Here is a 24,719-nt window from a genome sequence, read left to right on the forward strand (position 1 = left end):
AACACTGATTTCTAGTTGTGTCCTCTTTTGGAAGGCCAAACAAAGTAGTTTCACACCAAAAAGCACAGCGTCTTTGGCAGCAACAATAATACAGTGGAAAAAAATATGACGCACTCTTTCTTTGTGTAAACATTTGGGCAATGTTATGCAAATCTTCCCACACAGTGTCGTAGTTGTTGTTGGGGCGTGCTTATAAGAGGTGGGTTAGGAAGGTGTGGTCAAGTCTTAACTTTTATAAAGTATATCTCTTTGGGTTTGAGACTTTAGTCTTTGCAACTTTAGGGATCTTATCTATTTACAAACAGCTTGTAAAATTCTAATGAGAAAGGAAAACTTGAAATCACATCATATGACAATGGCTGCTACCTGACCAATCAACAGAAGCTGATGTACAAACCCAATTCCAAAAAAGTTCGGACACTGTACGAATTGTGAATAAAAACAGAATGCAATGATGTGGAAGTTTCAAATTTCAATTGTATTGTACAAAATACAACATAGATGACATATCAAATGTTTAAACTGAGAAAATCATCTAATTTTCTCATCTCATTTTAAGGGAAAAATAAGTTAATTTAAAATGTCATGGCATCAACACATCTCAAGAAAGTTGGGACAAGGCCATGTTTATCACTGTGTGGCATCTTCTTTTTATAACAGCCTGCAAACATCTTGGGACTAAGGAGACAAGTTGCTCAAGTTTAGGAATAGGAATGTTGTCCCATTCTTGTCTAATACAGGCTTCTAGCTGCTCATCTACAGCGATATCGTTGACTTGATTGCAAATAAATGCACAGACACTATTTAACTGAACAGAGATGACATAACTGAATCCAATGATGAACTGCCTTTAACTATAATTTTTGCATTATTGACACTGTTTTCCTAATGAATGTTGTTCAGTTGCTTTGACACAATGTATTTTGTTTAAAGCGCTATATAAATAAAGGTGACTTTGACTTTGACTTTGACTCAGCTGTCTTGTTGCATCTTTCTCTTTATGATGAGCCAAATGTTTTCTATGGGTGAAAGATCTGGACTGCAGGTTGGCCATTTTATTACCCGGACACTTCTTCTACGCAGGCATGACGTTGTAATTGATGCAGTATGTGGTCTGGCATTGTCATGTTAGAAAATGCAAGGTCTTCCCTGAAAGAGACAACATCTGGATGGGAGCATATGTTGTTCTAGAACTTACCTTTCAGCATTGATGGTGCCTGTCCAAATGTGTAAGCTGCTCATGCCACTCATGCAACCCCATACCATCAGAGATGCAGGATTCTGAACTGAGTGCTGATAACAACTTGGGTTGTCCTTGTCCTTTTCAGTCCGGATGACATGGCGTCCCAGTTTTCCAAAAAGAACTTCAAATTTTGATTCATCTGACCACAGAACAGTTTTCTACTTTGCCACAATCCATTTTAAATAAGCCTTGGCCCAGAGAAAACACCTGCGCTTGTGGATCATGTTTAGATATGTCTCCTTTTTTGACCTATAAGTTTTAGCTGGCAACGGCGAATTGTGTTTACCGACATTGTTTTCTGGAAGTATTCCTGAGCCCAAAGATCACTGGCATCCAGTATGGTTTTCCGGCCTTGACCCTTATGCACAGAGATTGTTCCAGATTCTCTGAATCTTTGAAGTGAAAGTGAAGTGAAAGTCGTGACATTTGCCAAGTATGGTTACCCATCCTCAGAATTGGTGCTCTGCATTTAACCCATCCAAGTGCACACACAAAGCAGTGAGAATGAACACACCATGAACACACACCTGGAGCAGTGGGCAGCTATATATCCAGTGCCCGGGGAGCAACTCAAGGGCACTTCAGCCATGGGTGTTGAGGGTAGAAGATAGTGCTGTTCATTCACTCCCTTACACCTACAACTCTTGCCATCACCGAGACTCGAACTGGCGACCTTCGGGTAACTAGTCAAAGCCTCTAACCATTAGGCCACAGCTGCCCCCAGAATGTCAGATGATATTATGCACTGTAAATGATGATAACTTCAAACTTGTTGCCATTTTTCTCTAAAAACAAATCTCCTTTCTGATATTGCTCCACTATGTTTCATGGCAGCATTGGGGGAATTGGTGACCCTCTGCCCAGCTTGACTTCTGAGAGACACTGCCACTCTGAGAGACTCTTTTTATACCCAATATTCTACTGTGAATAAAATATAAGTTTATGAGATTTGTAAATTATTCCATTCCTTTTTTACTCACAATTTGTACAGTGTCCCAACTTTTTTGGAATTGGGTTTGTAGTAGAAAGAGTCACTTTAGACTGCTGTTGCAGTCCCTTCTTCATCCTAATCTTTGAGCTGTGGGACTCACCAACCCCACCACTATTGCTCAACTTTTGGAAGCAGTGAAGCTTTCAAAAGCATCACTAGCAAGGGACCCAGGGGAGAGATGTTCTATGTACTCGGAGGGGCATCATCAGAGAGTGGATAGGAATGGATGGGAACTACACGCTAGTAAACCTGGTGGCTCTCCGAAGCACACAAAAGGACAAACCCATGCTTACAGATCCTAATCCTCCAGTGGGGTGAACATGGATGCCGGGCTGCATCATTCATCAGACTGTGCCTGATGGTGCCCCGGAACAGGAAGTGTGGATAAATGGCAGACAGCTTCAGGCTGTGTTGGACACTAGAAGCAGTGTCACTTTTTTCATCCGCCCTCAAGTGCAGGGAACAACCAAGCTGGGACGGTCTCTTCTTCCAATCACTTGTGTCCATGAGGACACCAGGTATGTTCCAGCTCAAACAGTGTAAGTCTCTGCTGCTGCAGGTACCTAGTCGGTGGAAGTGGGTGTTCTCTCCGATCTACCTGTGCCCTTGCTCTTGGGGAAAGACTGACCTGGTTTGGACCTACTCCTACGCCAGACAGAACTGCCTGCTTGCCTATAAATAGACTCATGCATGAATGCCTCCCCCCATCTCACACCTCCCCACATGCAAAGTTTTTCAGAGAACCACCTCAAAGAAACCAGTTCCAGGCTCCCTAATACCGCTTCTGTTCATTGAGGTCCCATTCACCCGTGTTGGCATGGACTTGATAGGGTCACTGCCTAAATCTGCACAGGGACACAAACATATTTTGGGTGAGTCAGAAAGTACTAATGTTAATGTATACTCTGATCTCCTTCAGCAGGTTACCTCTGGAGTGTCTTTGGGTAGGGAGCAGCAGGAGGATGTCTGCCTAAAGAACTGCTGGAATCAGTTAATTTTTAGAAAGTGTTTTTTTTTCTGATCTGCATTTTCTGTGGGCTTGCCATTAAGACAGCAATGGATGATGTCACACTGAAATCTCTGTTCTGGATTGGGGCCAACTACCATCGCTCTGGCCGCTCCATTGTCAAGCCCGCCAGCCATTCCAATATCAAGCCCACTGGATGTTCCATTGTCAAGTCTGTGGCTACTCCATTGTCAAGCCTGCCAACCAGTTCACCCCCAAGCCTTCAGCTGACAGCTGCTGTGTCCCTCTCCTCAATCCAAAAAAGGAGTATGAGAGCTCCAGCCCCTGAGTCTGCTCCTGTGTTGGCTCAAGCCCCTGAGATCAGTCCAGTGTCGGCTCCAGCCTCTGAAATCGCTCCAGTGTCAGCTCGAACCCCAGAGTCCACTCCAATGTCGAATCCAGCCCCTGAGTCCACTCCACTGTAGGCTCCAGCCCCTGAGTCCACTCCAAAAAGGGCTCCAGTTTCCATGTCCAGCCCAAAGAGGTCTCCAGTTCCCAAGTTCAACCCAGGGAAGAACTCTGTTCCCACATTAGGCCCAGAGAGGCCTCCTGCTCCCAAGTTAAGCCCAGAGAGGGCTCCAGTCTAGAGGTCTTCACGGGTCCAAAAATTCATGCCCGAACCCGAAAGAGACCCGTAATGTACTACACCAAACCGACCCGGACCCGTCTATTATTTTAAAAGCTGGACCCGGACCTGTGTAGAGAAATGCCTACCTGGACCTGTCTATTATTTGAAAGCTGGACCTGAACCCGCCAGGAAGACACAGACCCGACTAGACCCGATTGTCACATATTCCACCTTAAATTGCTATTACAAGTCCATAAACCTGTTGCGAAAAATACAACTTTTTGTCTTACCTAATTTAAGGAGCCGTAGTCTTTCATCCTTGCACCTGACTGCCTGTGATGCATTACAATCCTCTGAAAAGAAAGTTATCCATGTTATTCCTCTCATTATTCCAAGTCCAAGCTTAATCCACTTATTATTTCAGCTTCACAAGTCCACTTAATGTCACGGTGACAGATGACAAATGCAACTGTGCACATGTACATTCTGACTCGATTTGACTCGCATAATAACTTTGACTGTTTGCCCTTTTGAACTATAATAACGATTGCTCGTTCAGTGCCATGGCCGCTGACGTTATCAATTTGCTATCATTTCTGTGCTCTCCGCTCTGCGTCGAGTCTAATTATGGCCACTACTACTTTAAGATAAAACGGTTCATTTATATTATTATAAAAATGGGAGAAAATGAAAATGGTTTGGAGGTTTGGAGGTTGAAGTCATTGTGTCCATCACTGGTTGCCATAGAAACATGACATGCTTGATACTGCACATGCGTGCTAGCTGGATCAACCTAAAATATGTTTTTTAATGCAATTTGAGCATCATAGAAAACATTGATGTGACAGTTCACCTCAGATTTTGTTGCTGATTTGAAATATATTAAATATGAGTGTGTCAAGTCTACAAGCATTATTACCGTGCGTGCACTTGCGTTAACTCTGAGTCTGCGCCCTCTGTTTCTAACAGCAGAGGGAAAGAGAGAGAGATCCATTCTTTTTTTTTGGCTCCCATTTTTTTTCCTAATTTTACAAGTTGCAAGTTAAAAAAAACACAAGCAGTGTCTAATCACGGCCGGGTGTTCCCCGAGTCAGATGACTCCGATCGCACGGGTATTACAAACAGTGTTAAACAGACCCGAGACCCCAAGTAATAGATTCGGACCCGACCTGGACCCGGCTGATCATTTAAAATATAGACCCGAACCCGTATGGGTCCCAGGTCGGGTCCCGGGTCGACGGGTCTCGGGTGCACTGCGAAGACCTCTACTCCAGTCCCCACTTCCAGCTCCTCACTCCTCGTTCCTGCACTAGGCAGACTGTGATAGTTGGTGTTTAGTTTTTGAGATTGTGTTAATAGTTGTGAGCAAATGGTGAATTGTTTCATGAATTCTGATTTAGCAATCAAGAAAAATTGTAATCCCTACAATATAGTGTTGAAATTATTTTGTCCAATGACAGTGTGGATGCCAGTCATTTAACTTGCTACTCTATCAAAAAAGGATAGAATACTTAAGAATATTTTTGTTTAGTATATCCTAATTAAAACTATTTTCTGTAAGATTTTCAATTTATTGATCATCATAGGTAAATAACTATAAGAATAACAATGTGGCAAATTGAATAAACATTTGAGCTGCAAACCAGCGTGCTTATGATTACAATAAAATAATAAAAAATAATATCACAACAAATACCAGCAGCATAATGGAGTCTTTTTACAGCTAAAATAACTGGAAACAGATAACATGCACTTGCCCCAAAGACTTTTTGTATACTTGTCAGTATAAGCCAAATATAGCCATTTAAATACAACTTTGCCACTTATATATCTCTGATATATCGTTGAAGCACATAAAAGTTGACTAAAATGTATCCCTTAATTTTAGCTTAAAGAAGTATACTAACAACACATTTGTAAATCTTTTTTATAAGAGCGGCAAATAGCATCTCCCACACCTCCACCTAAATCCCAATTTAACTCTTGATGCTAAGTAGAATATATAATAAACAACTGATAATTGCATTAATAATCATGCCACTTCATTATTTTACACATTAAATCAGTTTATCACTCATACACACATACCCTGTGTCTTTACAGCACATAACTGATCATTGGTCAGTACAGGTGTGCTTAAGTTCCTCTTGAACATGCCAGACTTGAAGAGAGAAAGAGAAATACACAAAAGAGAAATAATTAATTTCTGTTTACATTATTATCAAATTTTATTTTATTAAATATCGCAATAGTTTATCATATTATTACAAACAATATTTTTATATTATTAAATATCTGCACAATTACTGATAGATTTATCAGGATGGGCTGATGTAAAGATTTGCCTGTATATAATATAATAATATATATCATGGGTTTCTGTTTCTTGTACTGTTGCTTTTATCTTATATAAAAATTCATGTTTTGATATTACTCTATCTAGTCCAATATGTCAACAAATCGATCACTGAACTGAGTCCTTCACAATTTTCAAGTAACATATCTCTGATAAATGCCTGACTGTGAATGCACAATTTAATAATGTAACTTATAAAACTGAAACTGCCCTACTTTAATCTCTTTCCTACTGTAGCTCATACTTTTTATGAGCAATTTTGGAACTTTGAATTGTGGCACTTAATCAATCAGGAGCTTCCACCAGAGACTTAGGCCCATCAGTGATTGCTGTGTTAAATTTTGAAGGCTGCTATTGCAACTGGACTGTATGAGCTTTATGTTTTGGTTGGGACTAGACAAATCCATAAGGAAGACTGTCTCACACTTCTGTGAGCTATACCAGGCAAATTTCATTCTATGGAGTTCAGTGGTCATGGCCCTTCTCTATAATCTTCTCTAGCCCTGGAGTCGCCTTAGTCATCTGTTCACCCTGTCATAACCAGGAGTGCCATCTCTGTGCTCCCTGGGTTTCCTGTTACAAGCCAGGACCAACCAAGCAAATTCTATTTATTTATTTATTTATTTATTTGTTTGTTTTTTTGCAAATTATTTTTTAGTTCCACACAACTGACAATAATACAGTAGAAAAGGGAAACTTTACTGCAGATATGAACTAGCACACATCAAACGTACCTTTCCTTGGCATGGTTTCTCTGTGAATTCAGAGACACACCAAAGATGAGCTCCCATCTTACATGTTCTACAGCGCAGTCCCTGTTTAGAGTTTCCTAAAAAGACACGGGAAAGAGACTCATGTGCTTTAGAATTTAAAAGGGTTATTACGTACCTTTTTTTTGTTTTGATATGTTCCTTAAGGTTCAGTCATAATGTTAGTAAACTTTGCATTTGCACATAATTTTCCACCCCTCATACTCTTTTGTTATTGCATCATTCTCCTTGTCACTTAACTGCTGGGCAGGAAATGTTAAGTGATGTGCTTTGGTAGAGATGGTCAGGTGAAAATGTCTACTACAGTGTGATATCACAATGTGGAAGAAGTAAAAATAATTGGTTTGGAAGCTTGGTTAGAACAATCCTTTTTGTTTTTTTTTTGTTTTTTTTTTGAGGTCTGAAACTTTCAACCTTATATTACGATACTATTAGAAAAGTATAGACCAGACACTTTCCTCTTGTCACAGTGGAAATACTTGGACAAATTGTTTTTAATCAGGTCTCTTTCACTGTTCAGGTGTTCATAGTCCCCCACTAAAACTGAAGCTCCTACTATTATCTCATGATGTCTTACTTTATTCTGTCCTACTGTATCTCATACATTTTATGAGCAATTCTGGAACTTTTAACTGTGGCACTTCTCCTGTTACTTCTAGCTTCTACTAAATGAACACAGGCAAATATAAATGAGAATCATACAGAGAAGACAAAAGAAAGATGGGAGGAAATGCTAAGTCTGGCAAGAGTTGCTAAAAAGAGGACACAAGTGCAAAAATAGAAAAACTTTTCCTTCCCTGCTTACCTGCAATAATGAGCTTGCACAGACTGCAGCTGGTGGGTCGCCGGAACACATGCTCGAGGAAGGAGTGTGTTTGTGCTGGTCGCGCCTGCACACCAAATGGAGCAGGTCTCGAGCTGATGCTGGGGGAGGGCAAAACAGCACTGCTGTTACCAGGTGCAGGCCCAGTAAACAGGCGCGGGGAAGAAGGCATGCCACCAGAGAAGAGCTCTTTTGGTAGGTAAGCATCGCTCTGAGAACGCTGGAAGAAGTTCTCCACACTTTTACTCCGCATAAATGTGAGCGAGCGTTTCAGACGCAGGAGCTACATATTAGAAAGAGAGGGAGAAAGATCAACAGATATTAGAATTATTAAACCAATACTTTTAAAGAGAAGTAATGTCTTGATAATTAAATGTGCTGCATAGCCCGTTGAATCATTCCCAGACTTAAAGCAGGAAGCACGTTGTGAGAGAACTGTCAGGAGACTAACGTCTTTCCACACATATAGGGGTGAGAACACATGAACCAGGAGAGTCCTCTGCTCAATCTGACTTTGCTAAAGTGTAAATAGGGCCTAGGAAGTTTATTTAGCATTAATAATCCCTGCTTTATTACTAGGCCTACTAGCTTACTAATAATAATTCATGGTATATGCCTGATTAGTTTGACTAGTTAAAATTTCAGGCCTACAGATCTGCAATTCAGTTTTCACTCACTGACTTTTAATTGATTTATATATATATATATATATATATATATATATATATATATATATATATATATATATATATATATATATATATATATATATATATATTAAACTTAAAAGTATATTAACCATAGTGGGAAAAGAGTTCATAAGCATTACATATATCATCAAATTAGCCATTGCTTTCAAATATGCGGTAGGTATTGAAATTAAGATAGTCTGATAGGATAAATTTCTCTTCTTCGTTAAAAGAAAATAATAATCCTGGTGCAATGAGAGCATAAAGATCAATGTCTTGACTCACTTGAGAGGCGGTCGCTTCCCTGCTTTGACTAATGTGATTCGGAGTGAATGCGGTTTACCTTCTCCGCGGGAGTCCCGGGGTCTGCGGTCCGTAGCTCGCGCTCTGTGCTGCTGCAGCTCATCCACGTTCCGAGCTCAACACTTCTGCGAGAGAGAAGCAGGCAGCTGGACCGTCCCTCAGCTCAGTGTGTCTCACTGGAAACTCAGAGAGCACCGATGGAACACTCACATATATCAAGGCGCATCACTGCACTGAATGTAAAGACTAAAGTTAACTTACAGTCGCCTTTAAATAAATGAACCAGTTTTCTTTAGACCACTCCTACCAGCTATTCTTATACTTTCGGCTGAAGCCATGACCAATCTCTCTGTGATGAAAAATAATGCAGTAAAATATTGATACCTTTATATTTCTGTAGGCTAGATAGATAATACTGGGGCTAAATTGTAAAACCCTAAGCTATTGGAAATCAAAAGTCTACCCAGTAACCAATATCCTGAATTTAGGTGGGACAGATTCTGGGTCGCATCGTAGTCTACATGACTAACCTATATAGGTTTCAGAAGATGACTGAGCACATCGTGGCAGAGGTGTAGTGTCCTTGCGTAATTCAGCCCGAGGGGGCGCTCTAATGATGCAGGCTAGTTTCTTAGAATGCACACCTTAATGTAGTGTGTGTGTGTGTGTGTGTGTGTGTGTGTGTGTGTGTGTGTGTGTGTGTGTGTGTGTGTGTGTGTGTGTGTGTGTGTGTGTGTGTGTGTGTGTGTCCGTCCATATATGTTTGAATCTAAAAAATCAAAAGCGGCAGAAAAGTAATCCGTACCTGGCTTCTGTAGGCTACTGGAAAAAAGCAACATCAGTAAACTGTATTGTTGCTTGACACACAGGCTGAACCCATACTTTTACTGACTGGAGAAATTATTGTGGCTTACTGTTTTGTTTTGTCTGTAGCCAACATAAAATATGGGGCTTTAAAAAAAAAAAGATAAACATTACAATATGTCACAATAAACATTATGGTCTTCATATGTGTCTTTGTTTAAAGTAAGTAAATATTGACTAGCAAAATATTTTAACAAAAGTACAGTAAACTCCTCGCTGATAAATAGTCACAACAGCAACAATGTTCTGAACAAATGTTTACGCAATTAACATAAAATTCTTAAAAAAGTATTCTCTATTTTTGCAATGTTCAAGTGTTCATGTCCCTGAATAATAATATCTGCATTCACCTAAGTCTGAAGAGTACAAATAATATCTAGTAGACAGCAATCCTTGAGAGTGAGACGTCTGGTGTGGAGGCTGATCTGGAACTGACTTCTGTCCAGGTTATCTGTCTTCACGAACTGCCCTGAAATACAATTCAAACAAACAATGTAGTGTGAGGCTCTTACTGTACATTCACATTGCTCATTTTGGCCTTGATGGTGAAGTGTGCAGAAAATTCGGTGTGATGTAATAGAAAATCTTGAAACAGAAGATGCCACCCTCTCCTCATTCCCTGCATTGTTGGGTGGTTTTTCATCTCAATGACTTCAGCATATACATTCTCCCAAAGTGTAGGTGGATTTATCGTTCAAGAGATGAACAGGATAGATGATAAGGTAAGAAAGGTCAGAGTTGTAAAATTACAGAGGACACATTAAGTATGAGAAAACTGTATGTTTGTTTAATTTAAATGAGGGCATACTCAAACCTTCGTTTAAACAAAATTGGCTAATTTACTTATTTTACAGGTATTAATGACATTTATCTTATATTACATATATATTTAATATATATCAATTACAATATATTTAATTTCAATTTTGCCATCTTTCCATGAATTAAATGATCATTAAGAAAAATTATCTTTTGCATTTGCATTTCAGAGGGGAGTCTGTATCTTTTTTCTGATATTAATGTTAGTTTTCAGGTTCTTACACACACACACACACACACACACACACACACACACACACACATATATATATATATATATATTGTTTTTTGACTCTCAGTGTGACAGTTTCCATTGATTCGATGTTATGAATCACCAAGGACCATAAATAATCTTTAGTGTTCTGCTGAGGAAAGTCACCTGTATCTTCATGGCTTGAGGGTAATTAAACTAACTTCAATATTTATTTATTTATGTGAGTGAACTGTTTCTTTAGCCCTGTCTTCCAACGTTAGACCATCCCTAACCCTAAATGTGGGGACCCAGGACCCTTTATTGTTTGTTCATCATCTCCCCATAAACATCACAGGAAACACAGGGCTTTGGGAACATATGTGACCCTGGAGAATGAAAGCAGTCAAAAAGCACAGGTATATTTGTAGCAATACAATACAGTGTATGGGTCAAAATTTACTGAATATATTGCCAGCAGCCATATCACCCTGGAGCCCAAGACTGATTTCCCACTGAAGCTTATTCAGGGCTGAGCTGGTCAGTACCTGGATGGGAGACCTCCTGAGAAAACTAGGTGCTGCTGGAAGAGGTGCTAGTGAGGCCAGCAGGGGGTGCTCACCCTGTGGTCTCTGTGTGGGTCCTAGCGCCCCAGTGTAGTGATGGGGACACTATACTGTCAACAAGCACCGCCCTTCGGATGAGACGTTAAACCGAGGTCCTGAATCTCTGTGGTCATTAAAAATCCCAGGATGTCTTTCGAAAAAGAGTAGAGGTGTAACCTTGGCTTTTTTTTGCACCCCCAGATTCCATAATTAAAATATTGTCCTATCTTAACAAATCATACATCAATGGGAAAACATGTATGCAGCATTATTCAGATTATGTATAAATGTGAATAAAAAAAATGTCCCTTATGACTGGTTTTGTGGTCCAGGGTCACATTTTTAGGCCATTTCAAATCATTTAACCCTCATTTTAAATTGTCAGGAAAGCAAGATCCCTTATGACCTTTAATTTTTCATTTATTTATTTTAATATACAATATTTTTTTTTTTAAATGTGTATGGAATACTCTGCAGAACCAAATAGCCCTGCACGTTTGATCGATTATGATTAATGGTCAACTATCTCAAAAAAAAAAAATTAACTGCTGCATGAAATTTTATGTTAACCTCGGAGACACTTCTCTTCAGGCTCTGGATAGATTATTTTCTTGTCCTCGTCTGATTGTTTATGCGCACATACACGAAATAACTCGGTAGTCGACACTAAACAGTGCGCACGTGGTTCAGCCTCCACCCGAAGCGCGTGCTGACGCTCACGAACTCGAGCTCGAGCCGAACTTTGACGACTTCTAACAGTCTCGACACTTCAACTGTCGAAGGAGTTTCCTGCAGTCTTGTTTTTAGAATAACGCGTTATCTTTCCGTGATATCATTGATGAAGATTCAGAGTCTCCGTGGCGTTCATGTTTGCGCAAGCTTAAGCACTAACGTTAGTTTGCTACTTCGATGTGAACAACAGGCATCGTAAAAACAATGATTTTAGAGAGAATACCTCCAAGAATATGCTCTTTATTCATGCTCGGGGTAAGTCGTGTGAAGTGCACATATTGTACGCGTGTTTTTATGAGTGTTAAGCACATTCACATATAAAAGGACTGATTATTAGAAAAACTTGTAAAATATAAAGCATGCATGCATATATTAACATAAGAGACGCAAACTTCTGTCTTTGAGTTGAGGGGTCTTGCATAAGGACATGAGGGAAGTGACTTTGCAGTGTATTTGAAGTGGAAGCTGCCTGAGTGGTTCGTTTGTCCGTCCAGGCCGCGCGGAGACAGGCGCACTCCTCTCCGGTGCCGCCGCAGCCGGTGCCTCCGCTGCTCCGGACGCTGCAGCGCTACCTCACGGCCCTGGAGCCGCTCCTGCCGCCCGACGAGATCGAGCACACCCGCAGGATCGTGCAGAAGTTCGGCTGCCCTGGAGGACTGGGCGAGAAACTGCAACGAGAGCTGATTAAGAGAGCCAAGCACTCACACAACTGGGTGAGAACAACGCGAACTATATAAAATGTCAACATCAGGATTTATGTGTTTAGTCTTCACTCAGTACTGGGCTACTTTTTTTGTCTATATTAGAAGTACCATAATAGGCCTAGCTGCCTTTCAGTTCTTAAAGGGGCCATGACATGAGAAATCAAATTTACCTTGATCTTTTAGCATATAAGAGGTCTTTGTACCATTAAAACAGCCTGCAAGATTCATAGCTTAAAACCTCTTAATTATAAACAAAGCATTTTGTGTGAATCTCACTGGTTTCACGATTCAATTCAATTTCAATTACCATGTCAGTGATTCATTTCAATGTGATATCCTGATGCGTCACAATTATATCAAATATATTTAGTTATTTATATTAAATTACATATCCGGGCTGTATTTAAAAATAATTAAAAATGAATAATAATAATAATAATAAAAAGTTATAATAAAAGTTAAACTTACAAGCAGCTGAATTAAATGCATTTGTCTGTGTTTCACTCCATCTCGAATTGCGCTTGTGGAAAATGCTTGAGAGACGGTGCCTCTTCTGCGGCTCGGTAAACTTTCAGCTCGTTTTTTTAGTCTCAAGCAAGACTGTACGACATTCACGTTACATAATTTGACTAATTTTTATGTAGAAAGGGCGACAGTGTACCGCATTAAAATAAATTATCATTTGCTTTCATAACCGCTGGCCAAATTCAAAAACAAAGTTAAAATTAAATCATCTTTGAGAGCAAAGGGGCCCTACACAGCTTGTGTATTTTGTCTGTAGTGAGGATCGGCTCTGAGTCTGATTGCGCTGAATGCAAGTGTTTTGTTGTGTCAAAAGCAAATAGAAATGACTTAATCACTTGTCTTAACTGAGTACAGTATACAGATGTGTGTTTGCGCAGACACAGTCCACTCACTTGAGTCTGTTGTCAGGACGAATGCAGTGAAAGAACGTTTGCTTTGAGGCGTTTGGTTTAAACTGCTCGTTCGCGTCTGTACAGATATCAGAAGGGTCCCAGCAGAAGGAACAAGTGGATAGTTTGTTTAATGGCATCCCGGATCATGTCAGAGGATTGAACGGAGCATTTTGTCTTGTAAACGAGGCACAGTTTCATGGAGTTCACAAACATTGGTTGTCAGAATGAGGGTTGAACACAATCATTTTGCTGAATTTATTTCTTTGTGTGTGCGTGTAAAAGAACATTACTGACATTATAAGCAAACTTCAGTGAACATATAAAAAAAACTGCATCCTTTTCTTGGGTCTCACTAAGAAAAGGAGATGAGGATGAACCCAATCGTTTTGGCATCATAGTTGTGTTACAGTTTTTACTCCGATCTTTATTTTAGGCGCACTGGCAGGCTGGTGTGTTTAGTTTTGGTCTGGAGCATTTGGTGAATGTGTGTCATGACTCTTCACAGATTTCAGACTGGTGGGTGCAGTGGGCTTACCTGGAGTGCAGGCAGCCCTTGGCAGTGCATTCGAACCCTGCCATCTCTTTGCCCAAACGTGACTTCACTGATTGGAAAGGTCAACTAGTGTATGTGACAGCCAAAATCAACACACACAAACACCCTTATAGAACTACTGATATACTGTCTTCTCTAGTGGTCTTACCTTTCCCTTCGGATGGTTCAGATAATTGATTGCACAGTAAAATCAAAGCATGGAACAAGCTGTTTTATCTGATATGCTCTTTTTTCTGCGTGTGTACATTGTTTCTTGTGCAGGTTTGCATCAAAGCTCATAGCAGGAGTGTTGGACTTCAAAGCTCAGGTGGACAGGTCTGGATAATATTAACACACTGGCAGATTTACATATTTATGTCCGAGCACCTTTGCCAGTTTTCCAAGCAGTGCCAAACACTGGAACTTAATATCATGATATTATTTCTAAATATGTCATACTGTTGCTGTCTTTAGATCAATGTGACTCCCTATCTCTTTTGATCTTTCTCCTTGATTTCTCTGCACACGTCCTCTCTCGCTCATCCAGTGGGAGGCTGGCGTCGGAGTACATGCGTGGACACCCGTTGTGTATGGAGTTGTTTCCTCAGTTGTTCTCCTCCTGTCGAATCCCAGGCCCCAAACATGACCATGTGGTTCACTATGGACGTCCACGCTATGGCCAAGCACACATTACAGTGGTCAGGAACTACCAGGTAACCTAAATTACCTAGTAAGATGATATTAGCGAAATAGATCGCCATGATTCTACAACTCAGCAAAAAAATCACAATGGCGAACCAGATCTGGGAAACTATCCAGTGCTTATTTGTTTGTGTTCTGGAGAGTGTCAAAAGGTCTTATTTACAAATTTGTATATTTCCATTCATTCATTTAGCAGACAATTTATTATTATTTTTAAATCCAATATCATTTACTTTTAATTACAATCAGAAGCAATCGAAACCAACAAAAGAGCAAAAATATGAAAGTGCTATCATAAGCCTCAGTTAGCTTAACGCAGTACACGTAGCAGTATATATAAAGATGGCTTTTTGCAGCATTCAGCAATGTCACCAGTCACAGACATATCTATCTTGAATGCTTTTTTGCTCACATTAAATCTTTTTCGCATACGTTCACACTGCAAAGTTTGGGGAATGACATCCGCATATTTATGCAGGATTCACACACCAAAGAGCAATGGATGGGACAAAAAATATGTGTGAAAATGTGTATGTATTGGGGCTAGAGCACACTCACTCATTTCTGAAACACACTCAGTATTTGATTCTGGAAATGAGCCTAGATAAAACTGTGTTTTGTTATATGTGAGCATACAGTTTCTTTAAAGCCCACAAACATGTATATCCTAGTGATTAATGAGTGGTTGTGTGTAGTTTTTCCAGCTGGATGTTTACAACAGTGATGGAACACCACTGACAGAAAGTCAGATCCTTGCTCAGCTGTTGCGGATCCGCTCTCAGTCGTGGAAGACCGATAAGCAGCCGATGGGGATCTTGACCAGCGAGCATCGTCACACCTGGGGTCAGGCTTACACACGCTTGCTCAGAGGTGAACATGACCTGCACTCTCTACTACTGTTACACACAACACCAGGGAAGAGTGATGCACAGTAGGGCTCTGTACGAGGCCAGTCTCTGGCTACACTCATGTGACCCGCTGTGGATTTTGAGACCTTTTATATTTCACTCTTTACCATCTAGCTGCATAGTTCAACTGTCTTGAGTTTTATGCTTGATTTAAACTGTTTGTTTTATTTTTACCCCCTTTTTTAGATAAAATCAATAAAGAATCTGTGAGGCTGATAGAGAAATCAATCTTTACGTTGTGCTTGGACTCTCCGGTTATGATGATTTCTGATGAGAAGTAAGAATTGATTACACATTGATTGATTGTGGATGATCCTGACAGTTACTAGAGCCTAGCAGTGTATTGTCATCTGATGTGTACCGGTGATGGTTTGATGTGGTGCTAAGGATGTGGGTTGTTTGGCAGGTATTCTAGTCGAATGGCCGCACAGATTTTGCATGGGGGTGGGACTTTCTCAAACAGCGGCAATCGCTGGTTTGACAAGACGCTGCAGGTGAGTTACATGGCCAAGGCTCGGTCTTACTGCTCTGGCATTTAAACTAGGACCGGCTCTCGTTTATAATTAAGGGTGATGAATGACCCTTTTTTCAGGAAATTTATCTCTAAAGCAAACCCTGATGGCACAATTAAAGTATTTTGTGTATGGATAATATAATAATCATCATTACTCATTATGTGTAAAACTGTCATTCATATAGTTAATGTATAATACCAGTGGAGGACCACATCTTCGTACATGTAAAAAGCCTTCTTTTAGCCTTCTTAAAATTGTGTAAACCATGATTAATTTTGTTTAATTACTTGGTCAGTTTCAGCTTTTCTTTATTTTCATTGTTAACCTATTTGTTTCCCCTCCCCATATCTGTTTATTTGTTCTTTTCTTTCTTTCTTTCTTTCTTTCTTCTCCCCTCTGCTCTGTGTTCAGTTTGTTGTTGGTGAGGATGGGTCTTGGGGTCTCTTGTATGAACATGCGACAGCTGAAGGTCCACCTATAGCCACATTGTTGGATCATGTACTAGAATACTGGTATTTACAAACCTAATAATCATGCCTTAAGGCAAGCTCTTCCATGCATTTCTAATCTCTGCATTGTTTAATTAGGCAGCATCTCACTAGCCAAATTGCTTTGTTTAATGGTGTCAGTCCTACAATGTTTTTGATGAATCCTCGTCTGTAACTTGGAGGACTCTTGGCCAGAGAGATGCTGGCCTAAAAAGAGTTTAGTGTAGCGACAATAATGGACAATGTTTTTCTCTGTTAGTAAGAAACCGGACAGAATGCGAGCTCCTTTGATTCCTCTGCCCATGCCCAAGAAACTCTACTTCTACATCAATTCTGAGATCAAATGGGATCTAGAGATGGCCAAGCAAAACCTGGATATGTGAGTTCAAATGCCTGTTATGTTTGGGCTCTTTTGTGTACTGTTGTGTACTCTTTTCTTTAGCTGGAGAGGCTTAGCTGGGCTAGCTGGGAGATTATTGTGGTACCACTCATATTGTAATCCGAGGGTTATTCTGTTGTATTTACAGTTTATAGCAGTGTTGCTAACTTTATCTAGTTTGCAAATATGGCCCTATAACCACAAGGTCTTCCTTTTCTATTCCCATTTACACTTTCTACATGCTGCACAGCTCCTTGTTCAAGCTCTTGTTCTGTCCAGGCTGGACTATTGCAATGCCCTCTTGGCAGGTCTTCCAGCCAATTATATCAAACCTTTACAATCAATCCAGAACGCAGCAGCAAGATTAATTTTTAATGAGCTGAAAAGAATACATGTCACACCTCTGTTTATCAGTTTGCACTGGCTACTAATAGCTGCTCACATAAAATTCAAGGCATTGATGTTTGGCTACAAAACTACCACTGGCTCTGCACCCATTTACCTAAATTTGTTACTTCAGACTTATGTGCCCTCTAGAAGCTTGCGTTCTGCAAGTGAACGTTGCTTGATTGTGCCATCCCAAAGAAGCACAGTCACTTTTTCAGACTTTTAAATTAAATGTTCCCTCCTGGTGGAATGACCTCCCCAACTCAATCCGAGCAGCTGAGTCCTTAGCCATCTTCAAGAATCGGCTTAAAACACATCTCTTCCATCTTTATTTGACCCTCTAACTTAACTCACTATTCTAATTATATTCTTTAAAAAAAATCTAACTACCTTTCTAATCTTTTTATATTCTATTTTCTTTTAATTTATTATTCAATTATAAAAAAAGACCTAACACTAGCTTGCTCTATTCTTTTTCTATTCTATCTGTTTTCTTTTTATTTATTATATAATTTAAAAGCCCATGCTACATGTACTGCATTTAAGCTAACTGAGACTTGTTATAGCACTTATATCATTGCTCTTTTGTTGTTTTTGATTGATTCCACTGTCCTCATCTGTAAGTTGCTTTGGATAAAAGCAGAATAATTTCTTTGCTCCATGTACATCTGCGTTAGATGGATGTTTCTGGACGTAATGGTGCTCCCATTAAGTTAATGTTTGAAAAATGCACAGCACTCTGTTAGATTCTTCCAACATGTCAGAAAAAGCAAAAATGTTGGATCCAGTCTCTTTATCAGAAGACCGCTGCTTTTTCTGGTATCCCAATGCAGTTAACGTAAAGTTAGAAAACCGATATTAAATAGCATAATTTAAGTACAACACAGATCATTTCACTATAGTTAATACTACACTATACTGTAGCATTCATTAAGTGTTGTAAATACTATAATATATACAGTATAGTATGATTCCAAAACACTATAGTATTTACTGGGGAATTATTCTACATCCATCAGCTATGTTTGAATAATAAAAGCCAAAGCCAAGTCAAACATAAGTCTGTATGTTTAAATATTTGCAGTTTAAAGAATCTTGGCATCAGCAGTATTTTGAGGCTATAATGTGTGAAAACCCTCTAGACTGTCTGGTAGTTGTTGAGGTAGTGGCCACTCACTCGGTTCTGGTTATTGCAGTACAACTTCAACCCAGGTTCACCATAATAGACTGAGTATTGAGTTTTCTTTGCAAATTTGAGAATGACTTTGTCTCTTACATTTATGAATAAGTGGATGAAATAAAGAACTGAATGCTGATAATAAAATGCTCATTTGTATTTTTAAAACTAAATTTCCCCTTAGTCTCATCAACGATTTGGACATCAACTGTTTTAACTTCCAGCGCTTTGGAAAAGAGTTTGTCAAACAACTTAAGCTGAGTCCAAACTCCTTCATCCAGGTGGCGATTCAGCTGGCCTACTACCGGTGAGGCTTTTAGATGAAGTTCTGCCGTGATCCAGTAATGACGGATGATAAAAGTGAATAAATAAAGTGTGCGCTCATGTTCTCTGCTAGAGTCCACAGTGAAGTTTGTGCAGCCTGCGACATCGCCTCTCTGAGGATGTTCCAGGGAGGGAGAACAGACTACATCCGCTCTCCGACCAATCAGATGCTGAGCTTCATACAGGCTTTTGACGATGATGCCGTGTCTGTGAGTAATGGATCAGTTTGGAGGAGCACACGTTGTGGTGGCAGAAAAACATTGGGTGGTTTTATTGTTAAAACTGGTTTTATTGTTCTGCCTTTGGAGTCGGAAAGCAAATCATGTTTTTTTTTATAGAATACTGTCACCAGAGACACCATTTGAAACTAAACACAGACGTGAAAAAAATGAAAATGTGATGTTTATCTGCTTTTTGAACATTTATCAACTTTTTGAATTCAGTTATGAAAAGGTAAATTGGTCTTATTTGTATTGCAAAAGTAAGACTGGTTACCCCTTGGCAACTGCTAGTTGGCCAAACTAGTTCTTAAGACAGTCTTAACATGGTGGATAAGTTTATGCAACTGACCCCTGGTTGTTTCAGTAAGTTTTGTATAGTATATTATTTTCTTTAATTTTCTTTTCTTTATTACCTAAATAGGGTAATATTTAATGTATTTGAGGTCTTCAGTGTGCGAAAGGGAGAGGGCAAACATTTTGCACTTTAGGCCAGCATTTCCATCTAAAAAGCCAACATTGTCTTAAATAGCCTTCAAGGCACTTCATCTTTTATGAGATGTGATTTTGACCAGATAAACTCAATCTTGATTTTTGTAAAATGTTGGAACAAAGATGTTAAATAAGGATAAAGTTGAAAAAAAAATACTTAAATACCTTAAAGTAACTACAAATGAGAATGTAAAGCAAATATCTTTTTTGTAATAAGAAAAATGCCATGAGAAGCATGCCCCGATCTGCACAATGTTTTCACCTTTTTGCATCTCTGGTTTTAACAGAAAAATTATGGGTAAAACCTGCCATGATTATTACTCTACCTTTAAAGCATAAATTAAATTTAAACAATAGGTCTATATGCAGTTCATAGGGGACGATTTATTTCCATTTACAGCATGAAATACTATTTAAACCTATAATAGTTTACATAAAATGTACCCATTATATATATTTCACAATTCAGATTTTTTTTCCCTCACAAATCCATGTTTATCCATGATTCTGAGCCAAGGGAAAAAAAGAGATTGACAAGCTGATTTTTTCTTATCAGAATTGTGAGGGGGGAAATAAGTCAGAATTTTGAAAAACTCAAAATGATCTTTTTTTTTAATCAATTTATTCCATAGACTGCTACATTAAAACTGTCTTTTCTGCCACCAAATAGGCTCCAAACACCAAAATTGTTCTATTAGCATGGTGGAGAGGGAGACCACGTGACATGTCACATTCATAAGTAATGCTGATCATTAAATGCGTGTTTGTGTTGGCATGTGTTTTAGAGAGAAGCTAAGGTGCAGCTGCTGAGAGAGGCTGTTGATGCGTACAGCATCCTCACAGAGCAGGTGAATAACATTCTGACTCTCTGCCCAGATCCATATTTATGTTGACTGCATAATGAGTGTCATTTTTGATCAGTCGCTGAAGGGGCAGGGTATAGATCGCCACTTGCTGGGTCTTAAACTTCAAGCCATCGAGGAGGGACTGAGCGTGCCCCGAATCTTCATGGACACGGCCTATGGACTTGCCACTCACTGGAAACTCAGAACAGGACAGGTAACTTTGTTACATTCAAACAAAAGCTGCCTTAAAGGGGCCATGAACTGAGAAACCAAAATTCCCTTGATGTTTTGAAATATAAGTCGTCATTGTACTATAAAAAAAAACATCCTGCAAGTTTCAGAACTCAAAACTTTTTTTGTTAGTGTAAAAACAGCTTATACTGAAGGCAGTCTGCCAAAACCACAGCTTGTGGAATCTTCTACTCCATGATGTAATAGTTTGGATAAGCACCGCCAAGCAAGAATAAGACACCTCATGCGCAGGCTGTGTTTTGAGGAGGCACTCACACAGTTCAGACAGTTCAAGCATTGCAGTGCATCAGAGAAAAAAAAAAAAAAACTACAAACCCGATTCCAAAAAAGTTGGGACACTGTACAAATTGTGAATAAAAACAGAATTCAATGATGTGGAATTTTCTAATATCAATATTTTATTCAGAATACAACATAGATTACATATAAAATGTTTAAAATAAAAAAAATGTATAATTTTAAGGGAAAAATAAGTTGATTTTAAATTTCATGGCATCAACACAGGACAAAAAAAGTTGGAACAAGGCCATGTTTACTACTGTGTGGCATCCCCTCTTCTTTTTATAACAGTCTGCAAACGTCTGGGGACTGAGGAGACAAGTTGCTAAAGTTTAGGAATAGGAATGTTGTCCCATTCTTGTCTAATACAGGCTTCTAGTTGCTCAACTGTCTTAGGACTTGTCGCATCTTCCTCTTTATGATGCGCCAAATGTTTTTCTATGGGTGAAAGATCTGGACTGCAGGCTGGCCATTTCAGTACTTTACAAATATAATTTATATACAATAAAAACAATTTGGTGCCCAATACCGAACCTTGTGGAACACCACATGTAACTTAAATCTGATTTAACACCATTTTTTTGTACAAACATATCTGTCTCTGATGTAACTTTTTTTTTCCAAGAGAAGGTTTTTCCTCTTATACCATATCTCTCTAGTTTCATCATTAATAAGCCATAATTTTTTTAAGTCTAGGAACAGCCCCACAGTATATGTATTATTATCCACTGAAGTAGAAATCTCTTCTACCAGTTCCATCAATGCCATTGAGGTTGACCTATTTGCTCTAAAGCCATATTGATGTTCATTCAATAGTTTATCTATAAAATGATCAAGCCTGCATACAAGGAATTTCTCTAAAATCTTTGAGAACTGGGGGAAAAAAGAGAAATAGCTCTGTAGTTGGGGAAAAAAGATGCCGATCTCCACTTTTAAAAATAGGAATAACTTTAGCTGTTTTCATTGAATATTTATTTCCTTCAGTTATTAATGATGTCAATTATTTCCTTTTCATCAACTCCCCTAAAGTATTACTAGAAATATTAACTTCATCTACCCTATTCCCAATTCTCTGTTCCACAATCTCCTTTGCTCATTGAATACTCATTGAATTCATTGACGGTGTCATTCATTGTATTTATACTTATTTTATCATAATTAAAAAAATAATTTGGGTATCTACTTTTCCAGTATTCTTTTTAATTATACTATTTCTACTATTTTCTTTTTACATGCCTTCTATATTCCCTTAATTATCTATGGTTTATCATTTAGTTCAGTTAATATTGTCAAAAAGCACCATTTGCTCCATTAGGATCTTTATTTACATAAACCTATTTCCAGTTTTGTTTCTTTAAGTCCTCACCAAGAGCAGCAATAACTTCTGGTGTTCTATGGCAAATAGGCATTGTGTAACTATTTTCTTTCAATTTTTCAAATAACCTTTAAAAGATCCCAAAAACTGGAAGATGATCAGTCATATAATTTATAAATAAATCTCCTTCTATTTCCTGTAAAAATGACAAATGAAGCCAAAATATCACAGATATGGCAGCTGTCATCCGGTGTGGATGATGTTATTTGGAGCCAGAGTCTGTAAAATAATAAACTTAAAGTGAAGCTGAGGTATCAAGGTCTTATTAGATAGATACTTTGACTCAGGTCCCATTCATTTACATGGAGAGGGTGAGGTTTTTGACCTATACTGTAGCCAGTATTGTTTTGGCTTTACTTTTCAGCATATATGCGCCACATTTTCTTCCCACCCTCTGCATTTCCAAAGCTTTCCACTCCAATTTAAGTTGTTCAATTTACACAGCAGGCCTAAACGTTGAGAAGATCAAGTTAAAAGCACTTGCATGTTGCATCTTCCTCACAGGTGCCTGCCAACACAGACAGTGTGATGTGTTTTGGACCGCTGGTTCCAGATGGTTATGCAGTCTGTTACAATCCACAGCAAGATCACGTCCACTTCTCCATAACTGCCTTCAACTGCTGTGAGGAAACCAACGCAGAAAAACTGGCTCTCACATTGGAACGATCGCTTCGTGATCTCCAGGAGTTATTTCAGCCCACCGTCTAGACACTCAGAGATGGTTTTAACACTACTCCAGCATTGTGGCAGCTTCAGGAAGACCGAATGCACTCCTGAAAGAGCCAGGCTTTGTTTAATAAGTGGTCTTCATGGAGGCTTACACCTGAGATGCACCTGTACATATATGATGGACCATTTGCTAATAAGAAATACATGGTTATTTTTGGTATTTTAAGAACCACTATGAAAGCTTAAACCAGTAATCTAATGGAATACAACATTTAAAGGGGTTTAAAATATGAAATTATCAAATTTTGTGCATTTGGGTCCCTCTGCAGCATGTAGTTTCAAATAAGTCAGATTTTATTTGACATGTTAAATCCCAGAAGTTCAATTAGATGTACGCTTCTTCCTCATTAACTGTCAGGAAGTGACCAAATATTTCCAAAACTCACACATATATTTTTGTGAAATCACTAACTGTTACAAAATCAGTAATTGTTACTATTTAAATATATGGAAGATATCTGTTGCTTATGTACTGAAAAAAAAAGTTTCTGATAATAAATCAAGTGGTAACAAATGGCTTTTTTTTCCTTCTCCAAATGTCCCCTTGTTCTGTCTGACTATATGAAGTAGTTACGTTGGTTTGTTCTCAAGCAAGTTGCAAACCATTTCATATGGAACCAATAACTGTTTTCTCACAAGCTGTATCTTCTGTCAGTAACCATAGCTCTAACCATAACCAAATACAATTATTAAACCCTTTCGATTAAAAGGTATGTGCTAACCAGTTTTGGTTCCGTATTAACGTTGAAATACTACTTTCTTCACACAGTATAGTCACTCCAGAGCCATGCTCTTTCACGTAATTTGCTTTGTAACATTTGCTCACACAGTGCTGACGAAATGTGCAAACTTACATTTCTCACAGTGAACGTTCTGCACCTATTGCTGTACAAAATCAGGCAGGACAAGGGGTAAATGCTGCTAGTTTAGCCGAAAGGGTTTCCGGACCGGTGACTGATGCTGTCAAGTCCCACATGGCCTGCTTCCTCGAGGAAAGACCTAGTTTTGAGTGTCCTGACATGCAGAGCTGGTAGATTACATGGAATCTGAAACTGTAGTTCGTTGTTGTGTCCGTTTTGACCCCCTGCCAAACTATTACACACTAACTGAAATCACTACCTGATTCCCTAGCATTTTTTATAAATCCTTTGGTTAAATGCTGTGCAAATCCTGACTAATGATTATTGTGTGAATGTTTATAGAACTGGAAGACTTCTAAGTGTATTTAAACTGTAGGCTGATTTAGAAAGGAAAGAAAAAAAAGTAATTAGGGAGAATCAATAAATTCTGAATAATTTATTGATATTATGTGAATATATAGGCATGTAATAAAAACTAAATTTATTTTGATATTTTGACACTAGACATTCTACTAACTATAAGAAACTTTGTAACTACATCTACTAACTCTAAGAGACTTAGATTGGGTTTAGGATTAGTAGAATATGGTGGCATATACTTGCAAAGTTTCTCATAGTATGTTGTATGTTGTGGATCCATTACAATAAAGTGTTAGAAGATATTAAGCAGACACAGT

The 24,719-nt window shown here is 38.8% G+C and overlaps 2 protein-coding genes and 1 long non-coding RNA gene across 5 annotated transcripts in view; 2 read left to right on the forward strand and 1 right to left on the reverse strand.

The window, feature by feature from the left end:
• The window catches only part of LOC132145714 (SH3 and cysteine-rich domain-containing protein 2-like), a 95,917-nt gene extending 87,010 nt beyond the window's left edge, over positions 1–8,907 (reverse strand). The window contains exons 1-5 of one of the 3 annotated variants that reach the window (XR_009434500.1): positions 8,790–8,907; positions 7,740–8,040; positions 6,899–6,993; positions 5,897–5,969; positions 4,099–4,161 (exon numbers count right to left, since the gene is read on the reverse strand). Coding sequence is in view for 2 of the 3 variants with exons in the window: in XM_059556937.1 (XP_059412920.1) it covers positions 4,099–4,161; positions 5,897–5,969; positions 6,899–6,993; positions 7,740–8,040; positions 8,790–8,852 (595 nt within the window). In the remaining variant the exon portion in view is untranslated. The remainder of the gene's footprint in view (positions 1–4,098; positions 4,162–5,896; positions 5,970–6,898; positions 6,994–7,739; positions 8,041–8,789) is intronic. The other 2 variants (XM_059556937.1, XM_059556938.1) reach the window with 2 other exon arrangements.
• The window catches only part of LOC132145718 (uncharacterized), a 383,521-nt gene that overhangs the window by 329,559 nt on the left and 29,243 nt on the right, over positions 1–24,719 (forward strand). The gene's annotated exons all lie outside the window — the stretch shown is intronic.
• LOC132145706 (carnitine O-acetyltransferase-like) lies at positions 11,913–23,244 on the forward strand. The gene is made up of 15 exons (XM_059556924.1): positions 11,913–12,214; positions 12,454–12,672; positions 14,086–14,204; positions 14,395–14,448; positions 14,660–14,825; positions 15,510–15,684; positions 15,909–15,999; positions 16,129–16,216; positions 16,649–16,749; positions 16,985–17,104; positions 18,853–18,975; positions 19,066–19,201; positions 20,488–20,550; positions 20,624–20,761; positions 22,958–23,244. The coding sequence occupies exons 1-15, from the start codon at positions 12,164–12,166 to the stop codon at positions 23,159–23,161; spliced, it is 1,848 nt and encodes a 615-aa protein (XP_059412907.1). The 5' UTR covers positions 11,913–12,163; the 3' UTR covers positions 23,162–23,244.

Source organism: Carassius carassius, chromosome 8 (assembly GCF_963082965.1).
Source record: "Carassius carassius chromosome 8, fCarCar2.1, whole genome shotgun sequence".
In the NCBI taxonomy this organism is placed as follows: domain Eukaryota; kingdom Metazoa; phylum Chordata; class Actinopteri; order Cypriniformes; family Cyprinidae; genus Carassius; species Carassius carassius.